General features: G+C 42.0%; 2 protein-coding genes across 2 annotated transcripts; one reads left to right on the top strand and one right to left on the bottom strand.

The window, feature by feature from the left end:
• Window positions 1-467: 467 nt before the first annotated feature.
• Window positions 468-1,314, top strand: LOC127186751 (60S ribosomal protein L8-like). The gene is given in 2 exon segments (XM_051142988.1): window positions 468-640; window positions 642-1,314. Coding segments are annotated over 2 exon segments (777 nt in total). The 5' UTR covers window positions 468-496; the 3' UTR covers window positions 1,275-1,314.
• Window positions 1,315-2,438: 1,124 nt separating this feature from the next.
• LOC127187142 (olfactory receptor 11G2-like) lies at window positions 2,439-4,075 on the bottom strand. Its single transcript, XM_051143356.1, has 2 exons — window positions 3,146-4,075; window positions 2,439-2,474 (listed from the first exon to the last, which is right to left on the bottom strand). The coding sequence occupies exons 1-2, from the start codon at window positions 4,073-4,075 to the stop codon at window positions 2,439-2,441; spliced, it is 966 nt and encodes a 321-aa protein (XP_050999313.1).
• Between the last annotated feature and the right edge of the window lie 7,203 nt (window positions 4,076-11,278).

Here is an 11,278-nt window from a genome sequence, read left to right as displayed (position 1 = left end):
TACAAGATAACAATATTACTACTTTCTTAAACCAGAATAATTCTCAACTGCTCTCTAAATACCTATCTCTATATACACAGATAAACATATCTCTAACCCCGTGTGTGTGTGTGTGTATATATATATACACAAATATATGTGTTGTGTGTATAACAATAATAAATCATAAAAGATTGCAGATTGTGAGGGAGTAGTAGGCATCAGAGAAGTTGCAAAAGGGAGAGGATAGGATAGAAATACTGTAAATACAGTTCTCATGTATGAAATTTATGAAAGGAAAATGAAAAAAAAGCATGCAATTTATTTTGGATTTTACAGGGGCCCACAATCAAGAGTGGATAATTTAAAGATACATTGAATTTGTCAAATGTTGAGCAATTTAAAATAATATGGGAGTTGTAAGTGTTAGACTATGTTTTATATCATTATATTAACATAGGGGCTTAAGAATAAACAAACGGTCTTTCGGCCGTGCTCACCGGCAGATTTCGCCGCCATGGGCCGTGTGATCCGAGGACAGAGGAAAGGCGCCGGCTCTGTGTTCCGCGCGCACGTGAAGCACCGTAAGGGCGCCGCGCGCCTCCGTGCTGTGGACTTCGCCGAGCAGCACAGCTACATCAAGGGCATCGTGAAGGACATCCATCATTCATGATCCTGGGCGCGGCGCTCCCCTCGCGAAAGTGGTCTTTCGTGATCCCTACCGGTTTAAGAAGCGGACGGAGCTGTTCATCGCCGCGGAGGGGATCCACACTGGGCAGTTCGTGTACTGCGGCAAGAAGGCCCAGTTGAATATCGGCAACGTTTTGCCCGTGGGCACCATGCCTGAGGGTACGATCGTGTGCTGTCTGGAGGAAAAGCCCGGGGACAGGGGCAAGCTGGCACGAGCCTCCGGGAACTACGCCACAGTCATCTCCCACAACCCAGAAACCAAGAAGACCCGAGTGAAGCTGCCCTCGGGGTCCAAGAAGGTCATTTCCTCGGCCAACAGGGCTGTCGTCGGTGTTGTGGCCGGTGGAGGCAGAATTGACAAGCCTATCTTGAAGGCTGGTCGGGCCTACCACAAGTACAAGGCAAAGAGGAACTGCTGGCCACGTGTACGGGGTGTGGCCATGAATCCTGTGGAACATCCCTTTGGAGGTGGTAACCACCAGTACATTGGCAAACCCTCCACTATCCGGAGAGATGCTCCTGCTGGGCGGAAAGTGGGTCTCATTGCTGCCCGCCGGACTGGGCAACTACGTGGAACCAAAACTGTACAGGAGAAGGAGAACTAGAGCTCAGGAGCTAATAAAGTATGTCCTTTGGCTAAAAAAAAAAAAAAAGAATAAACAAATGCAATGTTACTCTATAGCAATGTGTCCGTGTGTCGAGTCGGCAGGATCGTATGATTGGGTTGTTTTTGTCAATTTGGCATAAACTACAGTCACCCAGGATTAACCTCAGTTGGACTGTTTCCTGACCCTCGGATCCAGTTATTCGGAGGGCGAGCGAGGAGGGTTGCGGCCTGTGGATAAAGAACGGGCGAGAGAGACGATAGGGCTCAGGGAGACTTTGCTAGTCAAGAGCCGTTTATTGTAAGGGGGTATTCAAATTTAAAGTAAGCTTCAGGGAGGGCGGGGCAGGAAGGAATGCAGTGGAAAGTTACAAAATCTTCTGGGCCAGGCCCCAAGGGCAGCAGATGAGGAGGGGGCGATTACTCAGAAGTCGCGATACACCGAATGTTCTCTTTCTCAAGGCCAGGCTGGATCTTTTATGGTTGCCAGGCATAATGTTTATCGCAGGCATTGCAGACAGCTGTGGCTTTCAGCCAGCAGGGCCTCTCAGCCAGCTGGGGCAGGTCAGGCAAGGTCCTATGGCTCCTAACAGGACTGGCCTACGGGCATATCTGTGGTGTTTTCTTGATTAATGATTGATAATTGATAAGGAAGGGCCAATTCTACTGTGGGTGTTGCTATTCTTGGGCAAGTGGTCCTAGGTTTCACAGGAAAAAAATTTTTAAACCGTTTATTCTTTGAGAATTTCATACAATGTATTTTGATCTTAATTTACTCCCTTACCACTCTTCCCAAATCTTCTCTGCCATCCAACTTTGTGTCCTTTTTTTTTTTTTTTTTTTTTTTTAAGACATAGAGGGCAATTTGTGCTGCTCATATAACCTTGGATGTGTGGCCTTTCACTGGAACAAGATTAATATTCTGGGGATTATATGCCTAAAGAAAACTGACTCCCCTTATCCTTGATTAGAGTTGGGACTTTGTGCCTTCCTACCCTCTCCATGCTGGGATGTGGTATAAATTGATCTTGTGTGAGTTTGTGTATGCTTTCACAGTCAGTGTGGGTTCATATCCACAGCTGCCTTGCTGTATCCGGAGAACACTGTTTTCTTGTATTCGTCCATCGCCTTGGCTCATACAGTCGTTTTGCCTCATCTTCTGCAATTATCCCTGAGCCTTCCTGCTCCAGTTCTCAGCCTTAGAATCTGTCTTGGCTCTATCGAATGGTGGATTATCATCTGCACAAAGTAATCCTTCTATTTTCCTACATTACTTTTGGTATTGTGTTTAGTATAGCAGTAGGAAAGGTAAGCATCGCAGGCATGATCCACCACCTTCTTCTATTTTTGCTTTATGAAACATGATTGTGCTATGTATCCAAGCTCTCTGGAAATTCTGACCATTCAGCTCCACCTTTCATGTTCTGGCCTTATAGGCATGTCATAGTACGCCTGGATCTACATTTTCATTTTTAATTGAAATACATATGTGTGAGGTACAGGCTGACATTCAGTATACAAATACAATGCATATAGTCTAACAGTAATTGTCATAAATATTATTTTAAATGCTTATCATATTTTTATGCTGAGAACATTCAAAATCCTAGTCATTTTTGTCCTCATACTTCCTAGTCTCTTGTGACCATTATCCTAGGCATTTTTTAGAACTTTATATACACGGGTGAGGGCATGCAGTATTTGACTTCCCATAACTGACATATTTTACTTTACACAATGTTTTCCCATGCTATTCAGGTTGCTGTAAATGATTTAATCATTCTTGTGGTTGAATAATATTTGCACACACACACACACACACACACACACACACGAATGTTTTTTATTGGCTTAAAATTCTAGTCTCCATGGTTTTAAAATCTTCTGCAGGGAATGTTTCATATCTTTGTTCCTCAGACTATAGATCACAGGGTTAATGAGGGGCGTAACCACAGAATAAAACAGAGTCACAAGCTTCTGCATTCCAGCTTCATGCTCAGAGGTTGGGCTCAGATACATGATCATCACTGAGCCATAAAAGAGTGAAACTACTATCAGATGAGACCCACAAGTGGAAAAAGCTTTTTTTTGACCTTCTCTTGAAGGAACTTTAAACACAGCTCTCAGCACCAATATGTAAGATCCCATGATGAAGAGAAAAGGAACAAACAGGAGCACAGAACTTATAATTGTCCAGAAAAACTCCATCAGTGGGGCTCTGGAACAAGCGAGGGCCAACAGAGGGCCCGGGTCACATAGGAAGTGGTCGATCATTCTGGACCCACAGAAGGACATCTGGGAGATGATGATGATGGGAACAGGGAACCAGAGGAAACCAAGTACCCAGCAACCGATCACGAGGGTGTTGCAGAGGCGCCCAGTCATGAGAGCAGGATAATGCAGAGGCCTGCAGATGGCGAGGTAGCGGTCAGCTGCCATGACTGCCAGGAAAAAGCATTCTGTAGACCCCAAGGAGAAGAAGAAATAGAACTGCAGGAAGCACCCAGAGAAGGAGATGACCTTGGTGTCAGAGAGGAAGTTGGCCAACATGTTGGGGACTGTGGAGGTGACATAGCAGATCTCCAGGAAGGAGAAGTTGGCCAGCAGGAGGTACATGGGGGTGTGGAGTCTCTGATCGCAGCGCACAGCACAGATGATGGAAGCGTTGCCCATGAGGGTGAGGAGGTAGGTGATGAAGAGGAGCACAAAGAGGAGGATCTGCCCCTCCCTGGGGCAGGGGAAGCCCAGGAGGATGAAGCCAGTGATGGTGCTGGAGTTGCTTGGGCTGCTGAAGGTTTTCATCTGTCTGTGATCTGGAAAAGCACCAGAAATTGTTGAATAGTCTAGGAGCAGCTGGGAGTGTTTAATCATTGACCAAACAGGTCACAGAATAGTTGCTTATCATCAACTCAATATTCATAGGATTTTTACAGTTCGCTAGGTATTTTTTCCTAAGCACTGGATATTCAGCAATGATCAGAACAATTTAAGCCCCTAGTCTATGCTGCAAACACTAGCCACTCCTTCTCTTTCTCTTCCACTGAAATAAATAAGCTAAGTTGATTACTTCTTTGTCATACACCATTGGAAGCACAGATTGATGGAACTGGCTTATCAAGGAGTATTATAGAATACTACTCAGCTATTAAAAACAAGGAATTCCTGAAATTTGTGGATAAATGGATTGAGCTAGAAATGATCATAATGAGTGAGTTAACCCAGAAGCAGAAAGACTCAAATGGTATATACTCACTTATATCTGCATACTAGCCCAAGGGGCATGTCCCACGAAAGCCTTCACTTACCAGGAATCTGGGACAGAGAGAAGGACATCCTATTGGGACTCTAAATGAGAGAAGCATAGGAGAATAGCAAAGTAGAAGGATCCAGAGGGTCCTAGAAACCTACAAGTAGAACATTATGATAGGCAGATTTGGGCCCAGGGGTCCCGCTCAAACTAAGGCACCAGCCAAGGACAATACAGGAGGTAAAATTTAAACCCCTACACAGATCTAGCCAATGGTCAGAACATTCTCCACAGTTGAGTGGAGAGTGGGATATGACTTTCTCACGTACTCTGGTGCCTCACATTTGACCATGTCCCCTGGAGGGGGAGACCTGGTGGCACTCAGAGGAAGGATAGCAGGTTACCAAGAAGAGACTTGATACCCTATGAGCATATACAGGAGGAGGTAATCCCCCTCAGGAACAGTCATAGGGGAGGGGAATAAGGGGAAAATGGGAGGGAGGGAAGAATGGGAGGATACAAGGGATGGGATAAACATTGAGATGTAACAAGAATAAACTAATAAAAAAATAAAATAATAAAAAATGAAGTATTGTTTTGGGTGTGATGGAAGGTGCACATGATCCTTATATTCAGAAATATGTCATAGTTAAGAAAAACGAATGGAAGCCACTCATGGTTGTGCACACCTGTAACACTAGCACTGGAGAGGTGAAAGCAGTCGTGTTAAAAGTCCAAGGCCACTCTAAAACATGTAGTAAGTTTGAGGTGAGCATGGGCTACATGAGCACCTGCTTCAAATGAACAAGGAAAGAAATAAATCAAAAGAGAAAAATAATGAATAAGCACATTTCATTAGCATTCTTTAAATAGTCACCCAGTGTATCTGCTGTTAGATGAGTTACTTCATGTCTCTTAGCAGGAAAAATGTGAGTTTTGAGTTACCATTAAGGCTCAATGGGAGAACATCCACCTAGCCTTCATTAAGTCCTGGGTTTGTCCTCGGTTCTGCCAAAACAAGAAGTGGAATTTTAGTGTCACCCGAAGTATTATTGGAGAGTAACTGTATTTCAGGGTAACCTACTGAGTCATTGTTTTAAGCAGCAATTTCATGTATAAAATCATCAAAATTTCTAGTGGCAATTAATGAACAACAAGAATTTATAGACATAGGCAAAGCTAAAATTTAGTATCAATAGTCTGATGAAGTTTACATGGGCTTATTAGGTACTGTACTCATCTCTTCGAAGAACATTAATCTGGGACTAGGTTGCAACTCAGTGGTAGAGTATTTGCTCATCATGTGAGAAGCTTCAAGGCTGATCTCTACCACTAAAATCCCGGAAATAAAGTGTCAGTCCTCAACCCCCAAACTAGAAGACAAGAACAATGCTTGGTACTTTGAGAAGGGAATTTACAGTATCCAGCTAGAATAACTAAGATTCTAATTTCTCACCCAGTTTGTAATACTTTAGGGGTTTCCTGGGATTGGGTGTAGCAGAAGGAGAAAGATGTCTGCAGTTAGAGAACAGTCTTCTTCTTCTTCTTCTTCTTCTTCTTCTTCTTCTTCTTCTTCTTCTTCTTCTTCTTCTTCTTCTTCTTCTTCTTCCTCTTCTAGTACTGCCAGTATTTTATTTATTGTAGAGTTCATTTTAGATTTTATTTATTTATTTTTAAGGCAGGTGGATCTAGCCCAGGATGGCCTGTAAAAACTGTGTGTCAACCAACATGAACTCTGGTATCCCAGATTTGATCACTTCCCCTTGGTCGCAAGTCCTGGTAGCCACACAAAGGAAGGGGAAAGCAGACTATCCAGATGAGACCTGATAGGCTGTGGTCATATGTTGTGGGAGGAAGTCCCCTTCTGTCAGAGGTCTCGGGGAGAGGAATAGGGAAAAGAGGGAGGGAAAGAGAGAGAGGAGGAGAGAGAGGGAGGGAGGGTGGAAATGGGAAGATACAAGTGAGGGGATAACAATCTGGCATGTAATCTGAATAAATTAAAATTAAAAAAGAGAACAGTCTTCTATGTGCATGTTGAGATCTACACTCATCTGTCCAGTGCCTCAGATTCAGGTTTCAATGGCTAAGTATTTACTTCTCATGAAAAAGAACTGACATCAAATTCCACACTTATCTATTTAAAAATGACTGTGTACTATACTTAATAGAATCAGATCATTAAGGATATTCATCATTTTAAAAGAAAAAATTTACCCTAAATTTCCTTGCCTTTTGCATATGTTTAAAAAATGAATCCTAGAATCTTTTGGTGCAATCTTTAATGATAAGTGGTAGGAAAGACATTAAGAATATTTGAAATAACTAATTAATTAAAGCTACTTAACCACAAAAGTTAGGAAAACACACACACACACACACAGACACACACATACACACATACCTCACCACCACCATCATCATCATCATCCTAATCATCATCAAGTGTCTGCATTTGTAGTTTAACTTAAAGAAATGACAACTTAATAAAAGCAATTAAAATAATCTACTTCTTAATAGTGGTTGTGTGGTTTGATATGGGTAGTTTTTCTACATTTGCTGAGTTCTCACCTTATGGACCCATCATCTATTGTGCTGTGCATTTTTGAAGCATAGACAACTGACTGAATAGTTGAGGACTTTTGCTCTCCCCTGTGTCTTGTCTTATCTAGTCTTGCCCTTCATATACAACAGCATAGATGCCATCCTCACAGGCTGTTTCCATCTGTGCCTTGGTGCATCTGCTTCCCTCTCTCCTCTGTTCAAGCTTCCACCATCATATCTCTGCATTATTACGACATCTTCCCAAATGGCCCCTCTGATCTTTCCACAACCATGCTGTGGTCATACCAAACCTTCATAATTTGATAAGGGCACATCTGTTTCTTGTATTTAGAAATTTTCTTACCTTAGTGTAAAATTAGGCTCCAATTCATTGTGCATGGACCCATGAACAATCTGGCCTCTGCCTATCTTTACTGCTGTTTTCTCACTTCTGTTTTTGCTCTGCCTCCCTGTTTCCCATCCTTTCAGTTTCATAGGCCTTCTTTCTCTAGAAGCCTCTTTCTTTTCCGCTTTATCATAGTGGAGATGTCAAGGCACCAGCAACTTGAGGCTGCTCGTCATATTGCACCCAGAGTCAGAAGAATGCCGTGAACGCATTGATGACAGCGTTTGCTCACTTTCCTACAGCTTAGAACCCCCAGCCAGTGAAATGGTAGTGCAGATGGTCTTCCTAATTCAACTAGCATAAACAAGATGGTACCCTACACACCGGAAGTAGACTATACCTCATTGAGACTCTCTTCCCAGGTGCTTCTCATCAAGTTGCTATTAAGGCTAGCCATGTCTCAACAGAGATTTCTCAATAGAGGAATCATAAATGGCCGGGAAACACTTAAAGATATGCTCAACATCCTTAGCCAGGGAAATGTAAATCAAAACGACTTCGGGATTCTATTTTACACCTGTCAGAATTGCTAAGATCAATGGCAGGAGGACAGGTAATGCAGGCAAGGTTGTGGAGCAAATGGAATACTCATCCACTGCTGGTAGGAGAAACTTGTACAGCCAGTACAGAAATCAATATGGTGGTTCCTCAGAAAGCTAGCGATCCATTTACCTCAAGATCCAGCCATACCACTCTTGGGCATAAGCCCCAAGGATGCTCCATCCTACAACAAGGACACTTGCTCAAATATGTTCACTGCAGCTTTATGCATGTTAGCCAGAAACTAGAAATAGCTTTGATGTCCCTCAACTGAAGAATGGATAAAGAAAATGTGAAACATTTTTTTACAATGAAGTATTGCTCAACTGTTAAAAACAATGACATCATTAAATTTGCAGGCAAATGGAAGGAACTAGGAAAAAAATCATCCTGAGAGAGGTAGTCCAGACTCAGAAAGACAAATATGTAAGTATTCACTTATAAGTGGATATTAACTATTAAGCTAGTGATAAGCTACAATCTACAGACCCAGAAAGGTTATGTAAAGAGGAGAGCTCTAGCGGATATGTATGGATCTCCCTGGGAAGGAGAAATAGAATAGATTTTGTGGGTGGAGTGAGGACAGGTGGGAACTGGAGCAGGAGGATCAGAGGATGGAAAAAGAGAGTGAGAGGAGAAATCTGGAATTAGGGAACATTTCTCTCTCTCTCTCTCTCTCTCTCTCTCTCTCTCTCTCTCTCTGTATGTGTGTGTGTGTGTGTGTGTGTGTGTGTAAACCTATCACATGGGAATTTCCTGGAATCTATGAGGTGACCCTAGTGAGGACTCTTAGTAATTAAGGATATGGAGTCTGAACTGGCCATCTTTTGTGGCTGGACAAGGCTTTCAGTGGTAGGACTGGGTTGTATTTGGTTGAGTTATTAGCTAAGGGGTCCAGAGAAAATCCCTAGACAACCCAGACTGATGCTAGGATAAATACAATGGCACTCCCTAAAAACTGCCTGTAGGGCCCTATTGCTGAGGACAACATTGAAGGTAAGTTGGTGCCTGCATGGAGCATTCACCCCTATGGTCTAGTCTCTTTGGAGTGAGAAGGTAGTTAGTAGGATAAGGAAAGAGAGGCCTGCATATCAACCCACCCACAAAACCTTTGACTACAATCTGTCCTGTCTGCAAGATGTGCTGGAGCAATGGTGGCACAAAACTTGTGGGAGTGGCCAGGCAATGATTGGTATAACTTTGAGGCCTATGCCGTGACAGGGAACCTAATGCCCTACATTGCCTAGATGGACAGGAACCTGAGAGTGGATAGCCCAGAGACTTATGGTAGACCCAAATACAACTGGCAAGCAAGCAAGCAAGCAAAGATCAACAAAATGATTCCTAATAATATTCTGCTATACTCATAGATTGCTGTCATGTCCAGTCATCATCAGAGAGGCTTCCTCCAGCAGAAGATGTGAGTGGGTGGAGAGATGGCCAGACATTGTGCAGAGAGAGTCTTGATTGGAGGTCTTCATTGGGTCCCTCCTCCTGGAGCTCAGGGAACCCTGCAGAAGAGGGGAAGGAAAGATTGTATGAGTCAAAGGGGTTGGAGGACACCAGAAAAACACAGCCCACTGCGTCAACTGAGCAGGGCTCGCATGGGCTCACAGAGACTGAAACTGCAAGCACAGAGCCTGCACGAGTGTACATGAGGTCCTTTGTGTATATGTTCTGGCTGTTAGCTTGGTATTTTTGTGTGACTCCTAACTGTGGGGGCCAGTGTGTCTCTGACCCTTCTGCACGCTTTTGGGACTCTTTTTCTCCTATTGGGTTGCCTTGTCCAGCTTTTATCTGCAGCCTTTGGCTGTTTGGCTGTTGTTTATTGAAAGGCTGCTGTTTTCTGAAGAGGACATGAGGAAAAGTGGTTTTGGCGGAGAGGGGAAGTACAGGGCATCTGGAAGGAGTGGAGGGAGGAGAAACTGTGGTCAGGATTATTGTATGGGAGAAAAATCCATTTTCAAGAACAAAAAAGGCTATTCAGCACACTTGAACACTATTATAAAGTACTCTGATGCTTCTGTGTTCATAGCTTACTGTACATATTATTTATTCATTTACTTAAATTTTTTTTATTGTTTTCTTTCTTCCTTATTTGTCTGCCCTTGTTTTCTGGGTGAAAGCCTGGACATTTTCTGAACTTTACTCTTTTATTTTATACATTGTATATAATAAATCATGTATCATACTAATTACCATCTTATCAATTTATTACTATGTTTGTGATTTCTAGTGAGTATTTAATAAACAAACAATTCTGTTTTCACCTAAACTTCTTTTTCTAGACCTTGCTTCTGAAGCTAACAGAAGGCTTGTAGGTATGTGTTGGGAGCCACTGAGAGGCAGCTGTGATGAGACCACTCTTTGGCTTCACACCCGCTCCAGGAATTGAAGGGGTCCTACAGAAGCTGGTTTGTTCTACGCAGTAGCTGTCTGATAGGAGCTGTGATGTCTTAAAGTTATAAATGTAGATGTATGAAATTGTCAAATAATAAACTAATGAAAACTCTAAATACTTAAATGTATTTGTAAAATTTTGCAGATTATACAGCATTTCAATGGGTTTCTGATCTTCAGAGACCTTTCTGAACTACATTTCTGAGCTTTTAGCTTTATGGTTAGATAAATAAATGATGTTACTTTTCAAAACTGACTGAAGTTTTTGGCTTTTTAAGCCAAAAGCATTCTCATAATTAGTCTGAATCTAAGATCTGTCCCTTTTGGAAAATATTGTTCCATAAAAATAAAATATAGGAATACAGGACGTATCATTGCTATTATACACTGTTATAAGAAGCCTTAAAACACAATTAAAACTTCAGAATTGGTTACGGAATTTCTACAGTAAGCTCCTGGGAAACAAATAACTAAATGAATAAAAATTAACCAAGGGATTTTATTGATTGGAAAATACCCCACAACAAACACTTCCTTCAATATACTGGAAAACAATCCTATAAGATACACTTAACCACTCCTATTCTACAAAAGTTCAGGAGAAACTCTTAGATTTGTATTTCTTACCTTAAACTTGTGCCAGTGTCTTTGTGTCATATCCACACACACTTCAGAAGAGCACCAGATGAATATCCCAAGAAACTAAAGTCAAAACCCCTTGCAACATTTGTACGGACTCAGATTTCGTTATAGTTTTTAAATCCTTTAATGTGTAGATTTTCAAAAATTGTCTAAGATATTTTGAACTTCCTTTCGCATGCTTCTAACAGATAAAAATAATGCTAATTTTGTTTTCAAATACACTTATATC

The sequence above is a fragment of the Acomys russatus genome, chromosome 3 (assembly GCF_903995435.1).
Source record: "Acomys russatus chromosome 3, mAcoRus1.1, whole genome shotgun sequence".
In the NCBI taxonomy this organism is placed as follows: Eukaryota; Metazoa; Chordata; class Mammalia; order Rodentia; family Muridae; genus Acomys; species Acomys russatus.
Note: the sequence above shows the minus strand (reverse complement) of the source record. Positions and strands in the feature narration are given on the sequence as shown.